This window comes from Falco peregrinus, chromosome 9 (genome assembly GCF_023634155.1).
Source record: "Falco peregrinus isolate bFalPer1 chromosome 9, bFalPer1.pri, whole genome shotgun sequence".
Classification (NCBI taxonomy): domain Eukaryota; kingdom Metazoa; phylum Chordata; class Aves; order Falconiformes; family Falconidae; genus Falco; species Falco peregrinus.
This window is the reverse complement of record NC_073729.1, coordinates 11,379,787-11,406,144: the sequence shown is the minus strand read 5'-3', so window position 1 is coordinate 11,406,144 and position 26,358 is coordinate 11,379,787. Positions and strand designations below refer to the sequence as shown.

The 26,358-nt window shown below is 39.4% G+C and overlaps 1 protein-coding gene across 4 annotated transcripts in view; it reads right to left on the bottom strand.

Annotated features, from left to right (window-relative positions):
• The window catches only part of BMAL1 (basic helix-loop-helix ARNT like 1), a 53,271-nt gene that overhangs the window by 23,834 nt on the left and 3,079 nt on the right, over positions 1-26,358 (bottom strand). For 3 of the 4 annotated variants that reach the window (XM_013294460.3, XM_013294459.2, XM_055813656.1), the window contains exons 2-3: positions 3,133-3,256; positions 2,235-2,382 (exon numbers count right to left, since the gene is read on the bottom strand). In XM_013294460.3, the coding sequence (XP_013149914.1) occupies positions 2,235-2,374 (140 nt within the window). In that variant the 5' untranslated portion in view covers positions 2,375-2,382; positions 3,133-3,256. Of the gene's footprint in view, positions 1-2,234; positions 2,383-3,132; positions 3,257-26,358 lie in introns of those variants that run through there. The other variant, XM_055813657.1, reaches the window with a different exon arrangement.

Below are 26,358 nucleotides of genomic sequence, written 5' to 3'. Positions count from 1 at the left end.
TCAATTTGCACATTTTGAGTTACTGTCTTAGGCAATAGCTCAACGCACTTCTGATGCTCACAAAGAAAGAGCACGCAGGTCTGTAACAGGACTTGGAAACAGAAACGAGGCATCGGTTTCCCACTTGTGATGCCACCTTTAGCTACGGGATTGCTTGTAACAAAATTCTTTTTAGCCTTAGAAAAACCCTGAAAGTAAAAAAAATTCTAGAAGAGGTATAAGGTAAGTTATAAACGCTTCAGGATAGTTCACTTTCTTATCTTACATTATTTCAACTGAAAACACTACTCCCAAGAAAAAAATTAACTGTTTATAGACCTGTACATGAAATCTTGGATTCTGGCGTTTGACTAAAACAGCCTGTAGTGGCAAATGGACAACCTTCGCTGAAGTGACAGCGAAAGGTTGACAGGAATTTTCCGGGAAAAGTGGCAGGAGAAAGAACTGACAAGAAGCTGGTGTGGAGAGCTGAAAGCACAGCTGATCCACATGCCTGCTTGTACACGTGGTGAACAAAGAACCACGCTAGAACAGCCAGGCTCTGCCTTCCTTATTCCCTGCCTTCATGGGTAAATGAAGCTGGACACTGACAATTTATATAAAAAAAAATTGTTATCAGGCAGCAAAAGCTGAACAGTAGCATTTCTGAACATTTATCAATATGTACGTACATAAGGAAGGATCAAGGAAGTCTACCTCAAGTTCTGTTTTAAAATAGGAATATTTACTAGCCACCGTTTCCTCTGCAACACAACATGAACTGTGGTATGACGACAGCTGTTGTAAACTTACTTTACTTAGTACTCAAGGAAACAGTATTATACGTATTTTTTAGAAAAGCACAACCTAAAGGGCAGAACTTACAAGAGCAAGCTGCCTTTTGGAAAAGAGGACTTGAGCAATGCTTCCTACCCAGAAGAATAAAGATGGAGAAATCCTTTCTAGAGAAGAGGAAGTTGGTAAGATTGAGACTGTTCGCTGAATTTTGTAGTAGTCAATTCAACTAGAGGGACTCATACTTCTCAGGAAGACTAAATGCCTACTAGAGGGGGGTACATATGCAGTATGTCCATAGTCTTTAAACAGTACTTAAAGTTTTATGTCTAACTTCTCCTAGAAATACATCCTACGCACAGGGAACCTAATTCTTGTCATGCTCAGCATGCGTTACAAATTCTACCCCTCCCTGCAAGAACTGCCAACGATCCAAAGGCCCACAACAATAAAAATCATGCCGAGTTACATAAAAATGGACTATGTAGCTGTATTAACAACGATGGGACCCATTCCCAAGTTAACCTGCAGCTACTAGGCTTTGTAACATTGCAACACACTTGAGGTTTGCACAAGGACTTAAGAATAAGTAGGTTGATCTTGGTGTACCTAGTGCAGAGGTTATTACACATTTGGAAATCTAGCAAACTTTACTACAACCTTCACTATTCTAAAGTTGAGTTGATGTGATTTTTTTTTCTATTTCAAATACCTGTCTCAGGAGAGAGAAGCTGTGGCTGGGATAGTGCTTCTGAGCACTTATTAGCCAGCTTCCCTTAAAGAGAAGCAGCTTTCTTGAACAAAGCCACATTCTACCACCAATTCAGAAGAAACCGGATTTTTATTTTGTCAGGAATAACAGCCTGTTATTCCTAATCGAGGACCAATACAAGACTGAATCAGTTGATGAAATCAAAGGCAGATCTACTGCCTCAAACCTGAGACTATTCAGAACCACACTCAACTGGGAGACCAAAATAGCACTGTCAAGCAAAGGTTGGCAGCACACTGACAGGAAGTGACTAAAAAAGGCAAAAAAAAAGGTGAAAAAAAGGAACTATTCCCAGTTTTGCTTCTGCTTTTTAATGAATTTATTATCTTCCCTCCTGCCAGCTGACACTTTTTCCTATGTAAATGGTCAATATAATCAACCTTCACACCGTACATTTCAACAGTATTAATTTTCCCCCCCTTACCAGCCAAAGGTTTCTTTGCTCAGCCTCCCCCCATCTGATAGCCCTCAATTCTAGCTGCACATAGATGAAGGCTTTCTTTTTATTATTTAGTAATGAACTTTCCTTTTAGTGCATAGTAGCTTTTTTCTTTATTAAAATCTTGACAACAGGTTGTCAAGAAAAGGTTATTTAGAAATTGCTAGAAGTATTTCTATCATCTCCCCCACTGTATTGTTGTGTTACAACCTCTTTTAGCAGTGTTAAATTAAGAGAAATCCAACTTACTGATAATCGGTAGAGCTTCCCTTTCGTTTCCTATTACAATCCATTCCCGAAGTGCTAAGGGAGCTGGAAATCAAGTCAGCAGGGTCTGGTGACATAAAGTCACTAATTGTAGAAGATATGTCCATCCTTTGGTCTGCCATTGGATTGTCTAACATTAGGGGGGAAAAAAAATATTGAAAAACCTCCCCATCAACCCAAAAAACATTGCATTAATAGAAGCAGAAACATACATATTTTTGATCATAACAAAAACAACAAAAAGATCAGATCTCCAACACAGTGTTCTTTAAAACTGCCAGAATCACAATTCTATTATTTCCTTTTGCTGTAAAGCAGATAAAAGGCAATTTCTCCTTTTCCAGTTACTGGTGTATTGAATCTTGCACACAAACCATGACCATTCTCAAAATATGCTACTGAACACAACTGTTTTTCAGGAATTGTCAACATTATCTTTATCAAAACCAGGTTTACACTTATGTTAACTGGCCAGCCAACGAACATACCTAACGTAAACAACAGGGTAAGTTCTGTCTGTCTTTCGCTGAGTGGGAACACGAGTTCTAGTGTGTCTCTCCATTTGAAGATTACACTATCGAAGTTCATAAGCTTTGAGAGTTCCAATTCCACTGAATTTCACAGAACAGAAATCAGAAGTTTTCCATAGAAAATCAGGTTAAACACACCCCTACCCACAGCAGATGACAAATAAAAAACTAATCACTCGATGGTCAAAGAAGACTAGTTAAAGGTACAAACTAATTTAATTAGCTTTTTCATCTAAAACATACACATCTTAATCCTCTAGACTGCCAAATAATTATACTGTTGAAAGAAACCCTGTGAAAAGGCCATTCATAACTAAATGGCATTAGCTGTGACACAGAAGAGCTTTTACCTGAAAGCCTGTCTTGGAAGCCTAGGTCCACCTGGGGAAAGATGATGATGCTCAGCCTGAAGCAGCTGATCACCTTAAAACTCTTCCATGCCTCATATTCTCTTAGTCAAGTACTTTCAAAAACCTGAATGGGAAAAAACCCAGCAAGGTTAAACACTTTCAAAACAAGTTTGTTTAGCACAATTGTTTTAGGCACAGTTTAAAACAGCAAATAGTCATTTTCTACTCAAGGACTGAATTTTAGTTTCCTCATAAAGCACAGAAGCTTTATCCATCACCAAAAGGCTTAGATGTTGGGATGTGCATCTCCAACAGCCCAAGCTTTGGAACAGAAGGAATCTCTTCAGCATCACGACCTTCTGGCCCTACATTTCACTCTTTGGTCTTGAACAAAATCACTCCGCTCACAAACAAAGATCAGATCTTAACACATTTGTTGTCAGATGTTACCAGAACGAGTCAAACCGCTGTTACAGTGCAAAGGACAAATCTTCATTTGCTTTATCCCTTCACTTGCTGCTGCCTCACTATTAAGGTGGCCCTAGCAGTAAGACATTTGTGCTTGGCTTACTATTTTAGTTACCCTTGCAACAGTTGGTATTTTCAAAGGAAAGGCAGTTAAACATTGTTCTGTTCTGCAGGCTTCAAGTTTTTAAATAAAATCCACACCCCATACTGTAACTCAAGTCCTCAACTATGCCTCACAGCTACGCTGTAAACTTAGTGGTGCTCTGCAGGTGGATGTCCTTCCCTTCCAGACTTCTGTCACAAAACAACTTTTCCAGCCAAACTTACTATGCTAGACTTAGAAACAGTTTTAAGCCTGCCTGGTGCAAAAACCCTTTGAAAGCCTTTTGGATACACTGTTTTCTGGTTAATGCATCTGTGACATCACGACAACCTTTCTAACCTGTGACAGCAGAACTTCCCAATTACACAGATCGGCAAGCTCCTGTCACACTCAGAAGTCAATCAACCAGTATTGTGTCAACACGAACACACAACTGATTCCAGTGAATCACATACATGGACATGCGAGGAGTTATAAGCTACAGAAACCTCACAAAACTCTAAATCAATGGTATAATTTTATTCAGCTCTGCCAGAATATTCAGAACGTATAAACTTTCAAAAGTTTAAGTTACCTAAATTACTGATCTTGTTACAGTAATAAGAGTCAGGATCAACAGCTCTTAAATCTAAGATCAGGCAAGTCAGTGCCTTAATACCACCAACTTTTGAACAGAGGATCATTGTTGTTCTAGAAGCAGTGCTTCCAAATTGCGCTGAGGGCTCACCATCCGTATTAGCCGACAACTTCTCTATGGTCCTTTCTCAAAAATTAAAAGGCAGTCGGGTTACCTGCGAATGTGTGGACACACCGGTACAAGTAAGTTATGAGGCCAGCTGACACCAAATGGTCACTGACAAAAGCTAAATCAGTACAAATTTAAGTCAAATTATAAACTGCCATTAAATCCATAATGACAATTTTTTTACAAGGCTTTCATTCACACTAATACAGTTACTTGTAGATCAAGCCTTAGTTTCTTCCTATATCAGCCTTTTCCTAGTTGGCTGCTTTGTCCCTCTTACTCAAAATAATCCAACAACTATAAACTCTGTAATGTTACTGTGGTTTATGAAATTACTGCAGCTTAATTTACAAAGCACCAATTAAACCACAGTCACTGACCGTTTCTTTGTGCTTGGTTCAGATCTAAAACCATTATCTTCAGTCTCAGTTGATGTGCAGAAGTTAGTTACAGCTGAACTTCATGTGGCCAGTGGCTAAGCCCTATGAGTTCAGTGATAAAAATTCTGTCACATCAACCTACCTACAATGCCTCTTTTTTTATGCTGCCCAATTACTCCGCATCCATGATTCAGTCTTGGAACCCAATATAAAACCCAAGCACTGTATAATGCACATACTAGAAACAAGTAATTTTTAAAATTTATGGTCCAACCACCTACAATTAACTTCAGAAGTTCCTGAGCACCTCTATATGTGACCATAATTGTTGAACTTGCATTTTACTACTTAATATAATTTCATAGATCACTTACAATGACTTCAGATGGAAAGTTGTGATGAGCTGCAACTAAAAAAAAAAAAAGAAAAAAGGGGGGAAAAACCCACACAGGGGTTTGTAAGTTTAACAGTCCTTTCCCTTTAAGAATGCCTGCCACAGTCAGCATTTTAGCTTAATAAGCAGAACACTGCATAAGTCACTAGTATGCTTCAATGAAAATAAAAATAAAAATAAAAATTGCTTTGTTGTTCATATTAACACAAAAATTCCAAAGCAGTTTTACAGCAAAAAAACTTCAAAGTATCCATTCAACTGGGCAGCTATTTTAAGTTATAACCAAGCATCTACATTTGATAGATTCAAAGCAGCTATTTTAAGTGTCTTGACCATTTAAGCAGAACAAAATTACATAAACAGAATTCTCAATATTGTTTTTTTTGTCAAATATTGTCAGTATTTCACGTCAGCCCTTTTTCTACCGTGTCCCAAATGCTCAGCCCAATCCTAACCACCATAGCCCTACATTTTAGCATTACAGGAGTTAAGAATCACTCATGTCTCTTGGAATCAGGTTTAAAGTTAAGAAAATGTCAACCCAATGATCAGAGCAAAAATCAGCATGCCCTGCTACAATAAACAGTGACCAGTTTAGAAACATGGTTTTTTGCAAGGCTTTCTTAAATTTCTGACAAATTGAGTATTTAACTATTTTTTCAGCCTCCAGCTATTAGCTGTTCAGTAGCTCAAAAAAGTCCTCTACGAGAAGGAACACAAAAGTTACCCATTTATATAAGCAAAGTTCAAATCTTCCATTTACGATGCCCAGGCTGTTGCCAAAGTGCCCCAAGGACCTACTTGAAAAAAATGCCGTGTAGCCTACTTCCTGATTAACTTCTCCTGTAGATGAGAATCAAATGATATGTGGTCATTGTATCACATGACAGTGTCTGTCCACAGCCTGTTTGGGACTCCTTCCTTCAGGATTCCCCTCCTTTGCACCCAATCTTTCTCCAACCCCTGTAACAAGGCTACTGAGACAGTAAAAACAAATCTTACTGTTCATCCCTTCAAAAAAAAAGTTAGATGACATGTGACTAGCTTAATCATGCAGCAAAGCTGATCACGAGTACATAAACACCTCTGAGCAAATCAAGGTCACAGCTAAAGTAGGTCAACTACGTCTGCCAACCACCCATCTGGAAGTCAAGACCTCTTTACACAAGCACCACCAGTTTCAGTTACCTCTAGGCAAGAGTCAACTCTCTGCAAGATACAAACATATTTATTGTAAAAGAAGTGCAATTCGTAACTTCATGAATCACACAAGCGTCTCGTATCGTAAGAGCACTATTTTGCAATGACAGAGGAAAACCGTGGTGTGGTTTCCTCAAGTAGCAATTGAAAAGACACTCATTGTCCCTCTGTGTAATGACTGAACCAAAAACAGCTACAAAAAGGAAATCATCTGCTTCCCTTCGCAGCAGTACTCCATCTCCAAAGTTAACTACCACAGTACAAACTAGCAGGAAACAGAAGGATTATTTCTCTTTGCTCCCTGTGTATCTTCGCAAGGTGGTGTAGATGTGTGGCTCTGGACGCGTGCACACTCAGTAATGGTGAGAGTTTCTGCTCAAGGGCTGCTGGCGTCCCTCTGATGATTTCAAGATGGGTACTGGCACACACAGGCATGGCTGCTGGAAGTAACAAGCAGATCCTACATCAGAATCTTCAGTATGAAATTCTCTGTAGGAGTCAAAGGAAGATCTCAGAACTAAAGCAGTGGTATTTTCCTTTTCCTTCAGTACTTAATGAGCAGCTGTCAGAATGCTTCATATTTCCCTGATATATGGACGCCGTTTTGTTTTAATGGCACCTCTCTGTTCCTTGAAGTCCGTAACGCTATTTGCAAGAACTCTCTGTACTGCCAGAAGATAGAAAGCCCTGTGGCTCTTGTACATGCAGATGCACCTCACCTCACCCTCTGGAACAAAGAAGTGCTTTTACCCTGGTTTGCTTGTTGAGGTCATCCTTTTACCACTCACCATCCGCATGTTCGCCAACCTCTGGCAGCCTGCGACCCACATCTGGGTTTGGAACTCTTCCAGACCCAAGCTCTTAGCAAGATCAGTAGCTCGTGTTTTGATCCCGTCCTTAACCACACACAAAGAGCAGCAGCGACCCAACAGCTTCCTGCACCTCTCATCTCGGCGGCTGCGGCTACCCAGCCCCTCGCAACAGGGCGCAAGCATCCCCCTGCCCTGGGGAAGGCAGGGACACAGCCTTCAGCTGTTCAAGCGACTGACCATCCCAAAAGTGCTCCCCAGCCTTCCTAAGGAAAAAGTAGCCAGCTGGAGGGAAGCAGCCCATGAATTGAAACCAGCCACAAAGCTACAAGATGAACCATTTTGACATGGGGGGGGGGGGGGGGGGGGGGGGGGCGGGGGAGGGAAATTCTCCAATAAACAGAAGAAAAACTCCACATGCACACAGAACACCCTTCAGCTCCAGGAAGTTAAAGGCATTTTCTCAATAGATCAATATACTGTCCACACACACTCCGCCAGCAAACCCAATTCTGTTCATTGCTAGCATCTCTGAGAAAAGACAGAACAAGTCATATCCTGGCATCACCTCACAGGAGTTTTCCAGACTGTCATAGCGATAATCGAGCCACAGGAAAATATTCTGAATTTCACCCTGTTCACAGATCACTCAAGACTTCCAGTTCAGGGCCTCAGATCCCATCTCTCCTTGCTTAAAAGGGGAAACACTTAAAACTTTTACTTCTGGCTATTTTAACAAAGGACTTCTCTGTTGCTCCAAAACCCGGAATAAGTGGTAGCTAAAATAACTTTCTCTTGCAGTGGGGAGCTCTGAACTAGACCCAGGAGCACAGAAGTGCCTGACCAGTGCTCAGGGAAGGGGAAGGATCTTTGTCCTCAGCCTGCTGGCAACACTGCTCCTAATGCAACCCAGGAGGCTGCTGGTTGTCTTTGCTGCAAGGGCAGCACTGCTGGCTCAGGGACCCCCAACATCTTTTCTGCCAAGCTGTTTTCCAGCTGGTCAGTCCCTAGTCTGTACTGGGGCATGGGGTGTTTCCTCTCCAGGTGCAGGACTTGGCATTTCCCTTTGCTGAATTTCATAAGGCTCTTCATGCGGTTCTTGTTGAGAGTTTTCTCTGGCCTGTAGAGATCCCTGTGGCTAGCAGCACACCCGTACGTGGTCTATCCACCACTCCCTCCCTGTTTTGCATTGTCTGCATCTCCAAGTATGAAGCTTCAGACAGCATGGTAAGATAGGAAAAGAGGTTGGTTCTTGAAGGAGAGCCAAACACATTTAACCCCCCCAAAAAACCCAATCTCATGTTCTTCTCTCAGTGAAGCAGAAAAATGTCTGTTTCAAGGCTGGTGTAGTCCCATGACAAGGCCTCATGGACAGAGGTACGGACCATCTTCACAGCAGAGAATGAAAACTGGAACAAAAGCAAAGTCAACCCATCCCACTTCCAGGAATCAAACCTATTTAGACTGAAAGTCTGTGCTATGCATGAAGTATTTCCCTCCCTAGTAGGGGACTGGTACATAGCCCTGCTGATACAGTCTAAAGTCTAGCATACATACACTGGGTCTGGAGACCATATCATCAGCAGCAGCATCCTGACTAATCAGTTGACCTTCAGACACAGATTTTTGTTTCCTCTCACACCCCTCTACCTATACAGCAAATCCCAGTTAAAAAGTCTTTTCAACAAAGCTTGCTAGTTTGCAACCATTACTGAAAGCTTGATCTAGTATAAGCTTCTCATCAGCCAAGATTAGACTCTTTGAGCTCTTATTCTTTGAAGTAAGCTTATGTTGGCCTGTTCAAATATTTCATTTTGGACAACCATCAAAAGGAAACGTCACAAGGGAACTAACCAAGCCCTTGTAAAAAGGTGGCAATGCACGCTCTTGGAAATGAGCGCTAACACACTGCTGTTACCGAAGGAACTTGCCCTGCTTCAATAATCAATCCTCCAGCACATGTACTCCTTAGGTTTCCAGAAACTGCCTCCACAAAGAAAACAAAATGGACCTGCCTTTCTTGGAAGACCAGGTTTCAAGGGATTGCTGCAGGACACCTAAGAAACATGGCTATTGCCTACACATGAAGCAAACTACAGCCTCCTGGAAACAACAAGTACTGGTCCTCACATCACTAGACACCGAGTATAACTGTAACAGTGCCGAAGGAATTCCTACACTCAGCCACAGTGGCCAGAATGAGATTAACCAGTTCAGGCACCTCTGCTTTGAGCAGGAACCAGTGAATTCTGCCTCAGAGTGCTGCAAATATTTTACTGGGTGCCTTATAACATTTTACAGACACACAGAGATCTCCACAAGTATTCTAGGAAGACATTTTTGGATTTCCTCTCAAATGTCAAGATGGATATTTTAAGGAGGCTTTTACAAAAAAGTATTGCTGTAATACAAAATCTGTAAAATAACAGCTGATCTCCTACAAAGAGTAGACAAATTAAACTAAGAATTCAATTAGCACACTCCTTTGTGCCTCTGGATCCCTTATTTTAACAGGTCCTGCTGATCAAAACCATCCAGTTTTATTTCATTGGAAATGAATACAGCTGAAATGGAATAAAAATCAGTTACTCTGAGAAGAACTGCTCATAAGAAAAGGACTAAGCTCAATATCACAAGTGTTTTAATTATTAAAAAACACACCAAACACAGCAACAAAAATACCCCAAAATTCAAAACTTAAAGACAGCGCTACAGACATTTCATTGAGCACAGCACCCCAGAATTTGTGCAGTGGAAGTTACAGAACAAAACAATTGTATTTTACATTTAAAAATAGGGTCCACCAATGCTAAAAGCAGGTAAAGTAAGTTCACAAAAACTATGTTACGATGTAGTATTTAATATTCATTTATTCCAGTCTCTCAGAAGACACTGTGCATGTGTGGGAAGGAACCAGGTATTATATTTTCAACACTGGGGAGGGTAAGAAGACTTAAAAATTAACAGACGACAGAAACTTTTAAGTCCTTTGGGCCAGAACTATAATTCTACTCATTTAACTCCAAAATCAATTACTCTTAGCAATGACAGACCCATACACAGTTAAAGTGGAAAACAACAACAAGAAAGTCTACTCCCTCAATTACTGAAACAAACTTAGTTGAAGTTCTCAAACCGAGTTTCCAAGGCAGGTCCAGCCTCCAACTTGTGAAGGATGTACTGTTCCACAACCACTGACTGCAATCCTTGTTCATCAATCCTAAGCCATCCAAAGGATCGGGGCGCGGGGGGGGGGGGGGGGGGGGGGGTGTAGGGTGTGTGTATGTGAAAGAGAGGGAAATCCATCCTGCCATACGGGTAAATCAATTATCCAGCATTAACACGTTTTAAGTAAAAGCTTAATCAAAGGTACTGTTGACTTCTTTAGTAGCTTATATATTTCCAGCATGCTTTGATCAGAGACCTTAAAAAACCACAAGAACCCCACAAAACAACAAAAACCCCTCTCAATTGAGGCGGCAGTGGTTCTGTGAAGCATCCCAGGTTGTACACAACACTTCTGTCAAAGTAAAATGTCTTACCTTGTACTGCACTTCAGAGTCAACTTCAAAGCAAAAATTTTTAGAAAACTAGAAATTTATCCCTAAGAGGACTGTACACAACCTGGACTGACATTTCCAGAGCAGGAGAAGCATACAAGATAACAAGTAGGTAAGCTACTTAATTCACTTCTCATGTTTACACAAACAGTGGGAATTTACACATCGCTGCATCTTTAACTCACAACTGGGAATGCCTACCTTGTGCACTTGCAGTCTAAAAGATGCAGCTTTCTGTTTCAAGATTTCACCTGACTCCTAAATATCAGCACTAGTTTATAGCAGATGGATGCTTTAGATACAAGTTTTCAGGATATCTTAACCCTTCAATTATCCATACTGAACAAGCTAAGCTTCATGCATTTAAATATGCATCTTATAATTTGGGGCTTACAAATAAATGCCCCAAACCCCAACTGTTCATTGTAAGTATTATTACAACTGCGATATGCTCTGGGCAAGCTTAATTTTCTTACTGTAGCTAAGGGAAGCCCCTGTATCCTCACAATTTAGCAAATATTCTTTCTGTAGTTCATGATCTCCAAGGTTGTCTTTCAGCGGCAGGAAGGTAAAATCCTCTCACAAGCTAAGAAATGCATCTTCTAAAAGGCATCAGTATGAAATACCAGCCTCCTAAACACTTCCTCATTTACCTCAAAGGCAGAAGCTGTATGTCACATGAATGTGTGGTACTTATCCAATTCTAGGATTTCTTCCTCAAGCTTACAGCTACTGCTTGTGCTTTAATATAACTTGCAATAGGATGTCTTGATTTAAAGGTTTCAAGTGAGAACAAGCTGTAAGTCAATCCACTTTTCCCACTGGCAAAGCACTATGTTAGTACTCCATTAGTTACTCCAGCATCCAGTCACCAAATCCTTCTGTGCTTTTGTCAGGTTTTCATTTTCTTTTTCCCTCCTCATCCAACAGCATTACAGGCACCAAAGCTCTGGCATGACTAATACCACCCAAGTAACAATACCTCACTTGACTTTTTAAAGTTTATACATTCGGAGATGCTGGCCATTTTTCAGTTTCACAGGTTGAGCCACTACTTTTAGTCTTTGAAGTACATTTATTAAGGTGACAAAAGCTAATTTCACACATTTTCTTTTGGGTTAAATCACTCCGTCCAAATACTGTTAGACATACTGCATACAGCTGATTCTGTTTTCCAGTCACATTATTACTACAAACAAACTCAAACGCCTTTGGCATGTGAGAGACCTTTCATGCAGAGATCTATCACCAAACAACTAAAGCCTTCATATCTGCAGGGAACAAAGCATAGCAACAAAAGGGGAAAAAAACATCACAAAAAGGAGTGTAGACACAGGTGGTTGTATTTATACCTTTTACTTTCATTCCCAGTTTTTGCACGCTCCCTCTAGTCCTGCTAAATTCCATCTCTGGCTGGGAGAAGCCAACCCTGCTGTCGGCACTCTGCCAGCCAAACAAAGAAAAGTCAACAGGCTGTCAGTTTCCCTTCAATCCTAAAGTAAGCCTTGGGAAAATGAAAATATTCTCAACCTGCCTGGAACCAAGCTGGGGTATTCCCCACTCGGCTGCTTCACTACTGTTTCCTCTAACACATGTGAACCTGACAGGTTCGTTTTCCCCTTCTGGTTTCTTAAAAGCTCTTTTTGACTTAACTTCACCCAAGATCAGCTGTCAAACACGTATGCATCACATCCATATGAACATCAATATTTCTTCCTCCAGACCATCTCAGTACTATATTAGAGGCTCAATTTAATTTCTGTTCACCCACTATACCACTGGGTTTTGGATGGGAAGAAATCACAGCTTTTTATTAAGTATACGAGTAGGCTGTCTGCTAAAAAAAAAAAGTTGCAGATGAATGCACAATGATGGCATAGCTACTGTATGTGTTAAAAGTTTCTGTGGAAATGGAGACATTTACAACTTTGAATTATTTACAAATTTCCAGTTTTAAGAAAATAACTCCTCACCCCACACACTCATGCAAACAGCCTCAGCTACCCATCTGCACCTGGAGTCCCTTTGATATATGCAGAGGAACAATAAACACTAACATAAATAAGCTCAGCAGTTTGGTTCCCTGAAGCTACACTATTTGCCAGTTAAATCCAAATTAAAATTAGTGAAAACTGAGACACTGTGACAAATTAGCACTTGCATGTTTCCCATAAAACATGCAAAGCCACAAACATCAAAAAAGGATATCTATGCCATTTTCAGTCTTGTTCAATGTTTCAGAAATAATAACCTCCCCCATTACTGAAATCCTGTTTTTCAAATAAGTGATCTACTGCTACCACTGAGAAAGGCAGCATTTCAGCACTATGACAGCTCATACTGTGCCATTATCCGACACTGCTCTTCAGAGAGATTCAGATAAAGCAGTCAGGAACTGCAGCAATAGTGAACACTGAGAAGCAGGGCGAGTACCCATCCCCTCCCCCCCCCCCCCCCCCCCCCCACACACACACACACACAGGGCCAGCAGTAATATTGATACAGGGCGTTATGAGCAGCATCGCTATAGCTGAAGAGTACCCATCCACCGCCCAACCAACAACAGTGCTTGGTACTGCTACAAGGCAAGCATGACTGCAGGACAGCTTCTTCCAGTCTCACATCATTCTTTCACTAGCTTCAAGTGATTAAGAAACCAGAGCAAAACTAAAATAAGTCCTTTAACAGAACATGAAAAGTAAAGTTAGATGCATCATCATACAATACACTGAATGCATCAGTGACATACTCGGGTTTTCTTCCGCCACAGCACTAGCTACGTTTCCTTCTCTCTTACTTGGATAACCAGAATGTGCAACGTGACATATCTCCACGCTGAGCCCCGAACACCCTACAATGTGCATTTCACTAAAGCCAGCATATGGGAAATTTTTGCTCCTGAGGCTTTTAAATCACAGCATTCAAAGTAGACTTAGTGGAGCAAGTCAAGTGAGAATTTAGGGAGAAACCACGCAGAATATTTCTCATCTTTTACATTCACGTCCAGAATGGTAAGTACCTCAATAACAGCTATATGGCTTGGAAAAACCTGTACTTGTCTAGCACAGGATAAGCACGAGATACTGTTGAAAACTTCATAGAAAAGTTCCACAAAACAGCTGATATAACATCTTGGTGCCATCAAAGGGATGGCTTCACTCCCTTTTTTCTTCTCTTCTCACCCTTCCCCCATATTCTCTTCCAGTACTCCAACACAGACTTTATATAGTCTCCAGAGCCTGTCTGTACAGCGTGTTGAATTCATCAGGCTGAATAATAATAACCTGACAGAAAGCACAGTCTTCTGGGGGGTTAGCAAGCTCAATCATCTTACTGAAAAGTCAGATGATACTTAGAACCAGCACAAAGCAAGGGGTGAGACATGCCAGAACAGGGGATGGGCCAGAACTGTCCCTTTCAACAGCAATAAAAGGTCAAAATATCTGTTACATCCCTTAAACGCACTTTTCAGCTTATTCACAGCACTCTTGCGGGATTCGTTTTCAACATGCAAATCCCTGCGTAGTTTGAGCACAGAAAGGTATGCTGAAACCTTTTTACTGGATCCACACCTGCACTGTGACATTTTCTCTGTTCAGGAGTTCACTCTTTTGCGAATGACAAGTATGAATATATAGGCACAATAGAAGAGTATTCCTATCCACTCTGTATTCATTGCTTCAGTGGGAGTATAACCTTCATTTCCTTGTGAAAGGCCTAAAGCAATAGCAAAGCCCTTTACAGAAATGGCTGATAAAACATACTTATTTTTTGTACATCTATACATTAATGCTGATGTTAATAACCACCAAATTTCCAAACCTGTGACATTCAGCTGCCAGAGATGCATCCGGATACAAGTCTCAAGACTTGCATTTTTCCAGACGGGCTTTAAAATCTACACTTTCTGATTTAAACTCACATTCAAGTTTGAATATATACTTTTACATTATAACTGAAACTGAAAAAGTGTTTTAAAATTGCTGTTGTATTTAGAAAAAAGACTCACATTACCAAATCATGACAGAGACAGAAGAATGATCAGGGAACACCAGCAATTCACTTAACACCAAGAGTCCTTATGCTATGCAGACATCTCTTCTGTTACAAAGAAAAGAAAAAAAAAACCACAAAAGAAATACCAAAAAAACAGCAAGTGGGGAAGAACAGTGTGTCATACACACACACACACAAGATAAAAAATCCTGCCAAGACCAAACAGGGGCAAGAGAAAGAAAACTTCTTCAGAAAAAAAACCGCAAGAAAACCCAGCCACACAAAACACCAAAGGACTCTTGATGAAACTGAAGGCTGAGGTTTTTTGGTGTTTGTTTTTTTTTTTTTAACAATTGCTTTTGCTTGGATCAAAGATCCACCCATGCAACAACCACCTCCCCCTCCAAACCAAGAGGGGATACAATACAGAGCAAATGGACATCTGACTAACAGTTGCAAGAGGAAGTTTTTCCAACCCATTGTTTTGTTCCAAAAGAGAACATTCCACAACCTACGCAGTCCGATCCCAAAGGGCCTAGGAAGAATCACTAGACAGTTCACATTCCTCCACAAAAAGTTTAAGTAGGTTTAGATGATCTTATTTCCACAAGTAGCAGACTTGTGCCAAATATTAATAATGCAGTGCCTTAATTACAACTTACAAATGCTCATAATTATTTACAGCTCCTGAACAGTATGGGGGACGACTTGGATATCACTCAAAAAATCCACAGCAATTAAATTTATTTAAAAATGGAAAAAACTTTCTAGTTTCACTGAGTGAAACAAGACAGGCAATGAGTCTTGAAAAGAATCATGAAGTAAGCTAGTGACAGCACCAAGGTCTAAAAAATTACCAGATGTCACAGGGACTTCAACCAAGCTTTGTTCGGTAGGTTAAAAACAACCCAGCTCTTTGCACATGAGGCAGTAGGCTATGGAAACTCTCTGCCAAAAAAATAGGAAGGCTAGAAGTTCATGTGGTTTCCAAAGAGAGGTAAGACTAGGTCTTTGTTGCAGTGTGCAATGGTAACTCTTACCTTCTTTCAGAATTAGCAAAAGAACATTATCTCAATTTGTAAGTATTCAAGGAAAACATCTACTTACGAGTAAGACATACATAGAATACCCATAGTTAAAGTGTGAAGTATAGAACATGCTCCAAACCCCTTTCTAGGTTACCTCTGGTTTACGTCAACTAACTTGCCATATGTTAGCACCATAATATCACTTAACATCAGGTGGAAGATTTGAATTCAGTCAGTACACATTACACTGAGTTTAGCGTGGCAAATGTAAAAGCTTTGCTCATCAGAAAAAAATAGTCTAACATAGAAAACAATATGTACATGTTTGGTATCAGCTTTCACGAGTGGAATTTCAAACCCAGTTCAAACAACTAAATTCCTATGCAGCACCTAGAAACAGCAGCACTAAGCGGGGAACCATGTAACAGCAGGCACAAACCACCCAGAACACTCAGAACGGCAGTCCCATGCTTCACCTTGCTAAGCACTTCAGTTAATACACCCTGTTCTCTCACCTAAAGTCTTACCTACAGTACGAAATTACATTTCAAATTGTCTAGAGCTCACAATTCTCTTAAAGAGGCCAAAGGAGCCAGCAAAGGAGGGAAGCTGTTACTGATAACACACGGGAAATCCCAACCAGACAAAAATGCTTACAACAGAGAGAATCCTGTATTTCAGGGGATCACACACTAATCACTAGATATAAATACTTCTGCCTTTTTTCAGAGTCCTGTTTTTCTGCAATGCTCCCTTTGAATCGATCTAGATTCTCATGCACTGTTTTGCCCTGACTAACTGAGAAATACATACACTTTTTGTATGAGCTTTCGCCTCAGTCATTCAACTAGTGCTCAACTGGTTTTTAGGGATATCTGCTAAAGCCCCTTCAGCTGTCTTCAACAGTTCTGTCTCCTCTTCCATATGTGTTGAATTTATTCTTTGTCCCTAGAGATACAAGCTTAAGTTCACAGTCAATAAATTCTGAAGTAACCGACTAAACAGACAATATTGACCTTAACTGACAAATATAAGTATATTTTAATTATCTTCACGTTAAATCTTTTCCTAGTATGAGTATCAGCTTCTCAGGTTTCTCTCCCCCTTTTGCCTCCATCAAGTATCAGTACTTGAAATTTTGTTACTATACAAAGGGTTGGTATTAAAACTTTGTATTACCTCAAAAATAGAGCAGCATTGCATTTTGCTCCCTTTAGTCATCAAGATGACAAACCAAAAGCGAGCTTTTCCTATTAGGATTGCTGAACAAAACTCTCAGGTATTACATTTTATCTGCGCCTTACAGAATAACAATATGAGAAACCCCAGTAATGTGTTTAACCTTTTAAGTTTTGTTTTGAAGAAAGGTTGAAAGAGCCTGTATAGATACTCCCTTCCTTTCTACTACAAGCTTTTCTGGCCCTGCTTCTCCTTCACAGACCAGTTAAAGCTGTCCGCCCTTCAGCTTCCTTCTACTCAAGTACATAGCAGCATAGAGCTAAGTTTGTAAGTTTTATCTCAATAGAAATATCAGATACATTCCCATTTGTTCCCTCGTACAATCATATATTCTGATCTCCTCTGTAAGAGGAGGCAACCCCATCTACTATTTTATGCAACAAACTGCTATGCTGTAAATCAGGCCAAAGTTTGTTTTAGAAAGATAGCCTGGATGAACTGGGATGTTGCAAGAATCTATTACCTTCCTCCTATCTTTTCTGTTCCAAAGCTTAGTTCCACTTACTCAAAACTCCCAACTTTTCTAGTCTGAATTTGAGTAAGTCACCTATCAGCTACTAAACCTCATTTAATCTTCTACCAGGTAACCTCATCGGTCATTAATTGAAAGATGAATCCAGTGAATTGCTTTTTCCTCCCTTAACTAAGTTTAGTTGCATTCCTTTGATCCCACATGGTGGGGTTATGTTTGCAAACACAGTTCATTCCTTGAACTATTTTCAGTTGTCTACTAACACTTCATGAAATCCGGGAAAGTATTAAAGTTAACACATAACCAACATCATACATAGATCAAACCACCTTTGGATCCAGCTTGATATCCTTGTTTACCAAGCCAAAAATTCATTTGCCCACCTCTCTAACACTGCACTGGGAACACCCAGTCAATAAAGTCCTCCTACCCTCAGTCACTTCAAACCCTCATCTCCTATGATATACAGATATATGACTGTTTGTCAGCTAGCTAGAAATGGCATGTATATTTCTTAAGCAAGATCTTATACAGCAACACAGACTGTTGGAGCGAGAACTAAACAGACCAACCTGCACCACTTGGCAGTCTCATCGGTAAGAGTCTCTTCCATCATCGTACAATTGATACGGATCCCGACTAGTGTAACATCAGGGACAAAGCCAAGTGGAAATTGCCAGAAACAATGCTACTGACTAATCCTTGCTTAGATCACAAACAGTAACTGTATGCATCAGTTAGCTACTTCATTTAATATACGGCTACGTCTTGGGGCAATTCATGTGACAGAATTCTTACACTTTTTTATTACGTGAGAAGTTGCAAATCTAAACACTGAACTGTTTGTAACTGAAGTGTGACTGCAAGAGTTGTTAACCTCCAAGCTTCACCTTTCAACTGTGTACTCCCGTGCAGCACTGGTACTTCAGTTACCCCACTGTGAACTGTCACAAGATCCAAAACGGATTAAAACTAATCCTGCCAAAACATAATTTTTAAAAAAGCTCCAAGTCTGAGTAGATCTCAGTAAGGTGATTCAGGGAGTCAAACAATTACCAATATTGTACAAAGGAGGGGGAGAGATGATGAACTCAACAGTAAGTGTACACGTAACTTTATCTAGCAAACACATACCTGAACATGAGAACACACAGGTTAACTTCTATAGAGATATTATAGAAAGAATAAGCCTACAAAGCTTCCAGTGTAATAAAAGTATTCAAGAAACAGTCTGAGAAGTGGTATTTATTTTGTCTGCAAGCTGCCACTTGGTATAAATTTACTCCTTTTATAGAAGGCTCTTTTATCAACACCTGAGTTAAAGCAGTCTCCAATACACAGGAGCACAATTAGGAAAAAAAGTCTTCATGAATGCTCTTCAACATCCAGGCAAGTTAGGTTTGAGAAACATCATTCTGTATTAGAATGGCACATAAATGCCATCAAAATACAATTGTACTGATATGACTCATGTTTACAGACTGAAAAGCAGTAATGTGAAAACTATGAAGATGAGCAGCAAAGACCACCACAGGAAGCCAGCAGGACTTAACTGACCACCCCTTTTAAGAGTGGAAGACAATGATTAGCTCACATGTGGAAATTATCTGGATGAGTATATTTTTGGAAGGATGTGTGGAAAATACAGAACTACACCATAAAGAAAGGCTGAAGAGAAACTTACATGCTGTTGCCAAACAAAGACTCAGCCAAATTACATCACAGGGAGGTGTCAAAGGGGATACGCTGTGTTGTATTTAAAAGTGGAAAACTATGGTACTTCGCTACAACATGCAGTTAGGCTTGCTAGAAAGGGCAATTAAAGTTAACTGTTAGCCCTAGTTAAAGTTATCCCTAATGTTTCTTCTTTAAGTAAAAACCTTCTAGTCCACCAAGATTCTTCCAGGTGTTCAAAGGCCAGGAAAATTCCTTTTCCTGCTCCCTGAAAGCCTCTGAAATCCACTCACCAGCTGCTCGAACAGACAAACCTGAGAACCTGCACCAATATTATTCACTGACCTGGTTGCCAACACAGCACCATTCCCAAACACTGCCATCGCAACAAACACACACACACACACAAAAGCAAAGCACTCACAGAACTCAGGCAAGAGGATAACAAAAAGCCAACACAGGCAACTGTAAGGGGAAGAAAAATCTTTTTTTGGGTGTGTGTGTGTAAATAAAGTCTGAGAGCAGTTACCAGTTTTTCCGAAGTCACCAAAAAAAAATTCAGCAGAAAAATTAGTTTCATTGACAAATAAAAGAAACCAGTATTTTTCCAGGTCTGTCAAGGGACACCATCATTCCAATATGTTTAGGGCTACAGGGAGCTTGCAAGCCACAGAAATATCCTAAAACTAGAGGACAAGTCAGATGACCTACAGAATATTTGTTCTAAAAAGTAAGTATGCATCTGAAAGCTGTGCCAAAGGAAGTAGATTACACAATTTTTGCAGCACACCATGAATGAATCCATGGAACTTTTACTACTTGCCTAAGCAAATCCTGTTCTAAAAACACATTAATTTTGCCTCTAATGAAAAATTTTGCCTCAAAAGTCTTGTAAAGTTGAATAATTATCAGTTCACCTAGACACAAAAGATGATTAATATGCTACAACACTATCTAGATCTCTAAAGATATACCAGTAGGCACTTTTCCCTTTTCTTTTGTTACACTGAGGATTTTTTTTCCTGCTTCTTTCCAAGATGTGCAACTATTTGGCCCTTACTAGTGTTTGTACGGTCTATGAAAAAAGGTAGTCATTAATTCATTTTAAGTAGAAGGCATGGGTTCTTCTGTTGTCTGCTGACTTAAACCATTTCTTACTTTCTGTTTATATTCCAAAGTAAGTTAAAAAGTTTCAGTAAACCTTTTTAAAAGTGTGTATCACAGCCATACAGAAAACAGATTTTCACTTACACTGAACACAAGGACAATTCTCCTTAACGGCTATTTGATAAGAACATCATGAACAAACTAAGGTGCCAATATTTCACTAAAGGGAAGCCCGAGTAGGTTTGAGAGTGCTTTGCTTCCAGAAAACAGAATATGTAAACAAACTGACAGCAAGATGAGATCCATGCCAAGTTAGAGAATCATTCTTAAACAGCAACTCAAGATTATTATTTTTCTAAACAGACAGATCCTCTCTGAGAACAGAGCAGAGGTGTGCACAATTAGTATACTAAGTCTAACCCATGTAGTGTCTTTGTGGAAACAAAAATGTTCTTCCTTCCAGTCTTCTTCATATATTCCACGTCCCTCAGATTTCCTGGCAAGCCTAACTGGAGATGCTGCCAAGTCTCTCCCATTTTTAGATAAATTATCAGCTTGACAACAACCTGGATGCATAAGTTTTCAGCTGGCAGAGTCAGGTGATCGTGGTAAATAAGCTACTGAGAGATTTGCTTTTCTGAAACACTTCTGTATCTGTTCATCTGGAAACCCAGAAGCACATGGGCCAGTAAGGGAAAAGGGAAAGAAGTCAGGGGTCTAGCTGAGTTAGACTCTCTCTTGTTATGATTTTTTTTTTTAATGGCACAATAAATAGCAAAGAGTTCCGCTGTACAGCTCCACAGATGAAAGCAAAAAGTTGCTTACTTTTCTTGCTTCTGGGTATTAGTATCAAAACCAGATTTTTTTAAATCAAATTTTTATGTAGACTTATGAAAGAAATGATCCAACACAACTTAATCAAAAAATATCCTCCTGTAAAAATCCTCTTCTACATCAAGGTTGCAGTGTAACATATTTCAAACAGCACTCTTCATGAGTACTGCCTCTCCTACTCTTCAGGGCTACTCATTTCAGGAGTTGTGTCATTGCCTAACCTACAAAAGCAGAAACATTTATGAAGCCACAAGTTGTATGGTATCAGTGAACTGAGCGATCTCAAATCAATCTCTGGTTGAAAAAAAATTATCCTTGAGCTGCAGCAGATTCCCCAGTGCAGTACATTTGCCCAAACACACGTGCCACCCTGGAGCAGCGGGATAGGATACACAAATAGAAATGGTTTGCCAGGAAGGAGTTGGAGCGTTGATGGATTGCCCATAGCAATCCAGTTCAGATGATCACCAAAACTACTGTCCAAATTCATCCCGCTTTCAACGAATGTTGCAAAGGATTCACGTTACTACAGGACAACTGCTGGGCACCAAAACCAGAGGATTCTTTTTGGTCATGGGTTTTTGCTTTTTGCCCTGCCCAAGTACCTAAGCACAGCTTTGGTAATACTGCCCTGAGCCACGGCATTTACCACACAGGTCCCTGAAACTCTGCAAAAATTCATCGGTCAGACTGGAATTCTTGGGAGGAAGACAAAGGACGCAGCCACAAACTCACCCAGTGGCAACAGCCATATACAATTGTTAAAATTTGCTCCAAGCTGGTTAGACTACAATCTCTTCTGGGATCAGGAATGTAGAAACATCAGTGTCTATAACAGCCAACTGCTGTAACGTTCTCCTCTCTTCCACCCCTCTCCCCCCATCACCTTATTCTTGATGATGACAAAAGCATTAGAGAAAGACAAATAAAGAGTTACTCCAGCTAAGAAAAAGCAGGCATTTGCTATGGAAGAGTCTCATGGTCAGATCAGATGAATGAAGTAACCCCTGTCCTAGTTTAACAAATAATGCAAGTACAGTAATTGAGATCTCTTTATTGCTAGCTGGGATATCTTAAACAGACTGAACTAGATTTTTAAATGCTCTAATAGTGAAATATCCATCTTTCTTCAGACTGTTCCTCAGCCAGACAAGCTGACCAAGATGTACGTCTCTGATGTGGAAAAACAAAAAAATATATATATAAAGCCCTAGAATTTCTAACAGAAGTGAAACAGAAAATTCCAGCATAAATCCAAACTACCATAAACTCATTGATCTGATTTCTCTCTTCCTATTGGAAACAGGAATATCTAGTTGCTGGCCTCGTATTTCTAAAACACAAATAACTTCCAGAACTTCTAGAATTTGCACCCCAATGGCATAGCAAGCACTTAACACTTTGAACAGATTATTCATCAACTATCAGAGCACTTCAAGCAACTCCAATGTTTCTATGTGTCAAGTCCCTCTAAGAAATCACTTAACTGACAGGTTTCTAAAATAAACTGTAATATTTAAAGGCTAGTTTGATCATTGCAGCAAAATATTTGTTTCAAAACAGAGAAACAGGAGAAACCCTTAGAAAAACCCAAAACACCCACAACACTATTTGTAATAAAAAATTTCCAAGCTAATGCACAACTTCTAGCATACATACTTCACAGGATTTTTCACTAAAAATGGCACTCTGAGAATGAAGGGCTGTAACATACATAATTTAAAATTTCCTGATTTCACAAAAAATCGCTAAAATACTATGTAGAACATGTTACTCTAAATAAAAGTTCTGTAAATTTTGACAGCATCCAGCATCATAAAACTTTACCTAGATTTTAAAAATTAAGGTGATGAAGATTTTCAAAACTCACAAAGCCATAATAAACTGGAGATAGATTAAAACTACAGTATAACGTTACTCTAGAACAGTAAGTTTGCATAATGACTGATAGAACCTCAGAACATTAAGAAAAAAAAAAACCAACTAGATACCAGAGCCTTCTAAGGTCAAACTCAAGTTTAAATTTCTGGATTTATGAGTTTGGGCCATATCTCAAGTGTAACACAAAGATATTCTAAAGTATGTTGACAGCACAGTGTTAATCTGACTTTTTTCATTAACACACTGAATTCATATCATCTGTAACAAACCAATTTGTAAACTCAAATTCAAAAATTACATGACATGACTTGGCAACAAAACATACTGGGAAAGGGAGCAGAGGAATAAATAGGCATCCTGTTTCTCAGTCAACAGTTCTAGAACTGCAAACTGGAAAACCCAACATGGTCAAGACAAGGTCAGAAAACACATTCTAACATAAACCTCAAAGCCTAACAGCTGATTTTTTTGCAACATATTCTAGACCACAGAATTTCTCTCTGAAAAATGACTAGGCCATTCAAGTCTATGAGCAAAACAAATACTATTTTAAAAGGTTACACTAAAACTAACATGCCAGTGGCCAAACTGCATCATAAAGTCCAAATCTCAGGGGGATTTAAAATACAATTATCAGAGGTCCTTGAGCGAAAGGTAAAAATAAAAGCAGAACTCAAACCAAAGCCATTTTGCTGTCAGTCTCAACACAAGCACAATGGATACACGCAACATAAAAAGTAATAAAGCTTTTCCCCTTTAATATATAATTTCATTTCAAATTGGGACAGAAGTCCTAAACTTCCCAACGCTCTAAGAAAAATCCATAGATAACAGAGAAATCCATTCATAACAAGAAAAAAACCCAACCAAACTAATTCAAGGAAACTATAAAACTAACACCTATAAAAGACTGAAAAAAACATTTTTCAAAAAAATCTAGAATGAAAGTTACTAGTTTTATTTTCTTGTGTTTTTTCTAGGAAAAAAACTTTTCCTTCTCACTTCACTCCATTAATATTCTGCAGCACACCATTATTTGGCAATTCCTACCAAAGTCTTTCTGATCTTGTCCTTTTTTGTTAAGACAGACTAGAAAACACAAAGCTACCTTAAGGAAGCTTATGAGATAAAAAGAACCTCAGATCAAGAACAACACTCATTTCTGAGTTCTCCGATAGTCTTATTTCATTCTCCCTCCAAAACCTGTATCAATCCCAAATGGCTAAGACTAACTTCAGAGTTTTCCAAGTAGTCTTGGAAAGTCAGTCAAGACCACATCCAATCTTTAGAACACACGGATTCCATTAACTTATTTTTAGCTGACACAATAAGGAATCAAGGCAAACGGCTGCAACTGAAAAGCACATACGACCTACTGTATAATGCCTTCCTATGAAAGTGATTTGAGGGACATGACGCCAATACACTCTTGCTTGAGAACTGCCAGACATGTTCAAACTGCCTTCCAGCGTTACAGCAACCGCACGTTGGAAGATGTATTTCCATCACAGCCGCACCAAGTAAGGACTGTTAAGGATTTAGCAGTATGTTTGGTGCTTCCTTTACACAAGGTGCCACTAAACTGCCTGTACCTGTGGGAAATAGGGCCTGCTAACATTTGCAAGCAAAATACCGTCAAAACAAACATGAAAACTACAACCCTCTTCCTTAACTGCTCATATGTATATGAATGAGCTTCTGTAAAATTAGAGACCATCAACACCTTAGACCACTAGAAAAGCAGCTTGTTATTTCACCATTCTAAAAGCCTGCCAACGATATTTCTTGCTCTATAAGTAGCCTACTGGCACCATTCCTTACAGAAGACCAACCTACTAAACTACAGCATGGCTTCAGCTCAGGGTCACAAGTTGTTCTAACACCAGCAGCTGACCTAGAAGTGTGTCTGACATCAGAGACACTGAATAACAGCTTCTCAAATGGCAGGAGACTGAAAAGGTTACAAATTCTGTATGCGTTGGCTAAGAATTATCTTTTTGCAGCTGCAAAGGAGAAAAGATGACCTGAACATAGAGAAGAAAAATGAATCCTCGCAGGCAAGGAAGGGGCAGGGAACACACACAATCCTGCACTGTACAAATGATGAAGACATTATGAGCCAGCTCTTGAACTGAGTTAAACTATACATCCACTACAGGAATTTTAGCAACAGTTAAAATAGATTTGAAGTAATATCAAATGCAACAGAAACTATCTATATTCTTTGGGACAAAGATTGAAATGTCAGACTGTTTTTTTAATTAATGAATATTCCAGAATAACAAAGCCTGAAGATGCTGTTTTGATCAGTGTTCTGCTGCAGAATGGATTAAAAAAGAAATTACATTTCTCAACATCTGGTGAAAGATCAGGTTTCCAAGGAGATGAAGTCTGGGCCTTGGATAAGTAGCCTTGCTGCATTTTTCCAACGAACTGAGGTAAAAAAGGCAGGTGGAATACGCACTTCATGCCAGCAAGCTATTCAATTTAATACCCACCTCATTCAATGTAAAGTTCAATTAAGTATACACCACAGGTTATCTGACAGTATTCAAACTGATTAAATACAGATACAAACAATTTGACAATTACAGCTGGGATCTCATCCTCCCACAAAAAAAAAACCAACAAACCCCAAACCCAACAAAACTTCAATAGGCTTTCTATATAACTCAATATACTAACTCTTATAAAATGAAGATACTTCTCTTTTTAAGAGCATCAATTTGTGTTATGTTCCAGCATCTTGAGTTTCACCCATGTAACACCAGAGGAGCAGGCAAAAGTCACCAGTCTGCGCTTTATCTAAACCTGGAACATGTTTACTACTACAATGCAGAACTACCACATACATACATATATATATATATATGCACATACATAATACACAGACACACATCAGGCAGAGCATACTTCTGCTTTAGTTTAGTCTGTTATCTAAAAATCTATCTATAGCAACTCTTAAAAAGACTGAAAGACCAGATCAAAAGCTCTTTCGATGCTTTTGAAAATGCCATAAAACACCTTATTTGCATCTTCAAGCACCTCCAAAAGATAGACTCCTAATTTCTATCGGCTTGTCAAGCAGAGCTTTCAACAGCTAAGCACAAAAGTTGATGCTGAGTTCCAGTCAGTATCATCTCAGCAACTACATTTATCAAAATCTACTGGTTTAGTCTGATATTTTCCAAGTATGATGACAGCCAAAACCAAAGGTTTCAAACAATATTTAATGTATTAAATAGAGAAACCTTAAGTATGAAGGTTTAGTATTAAGAAATATTAAGCATTCTGTAAACTTACTGGGAACAACGAAGCTATGTAAGCCTAAAAATA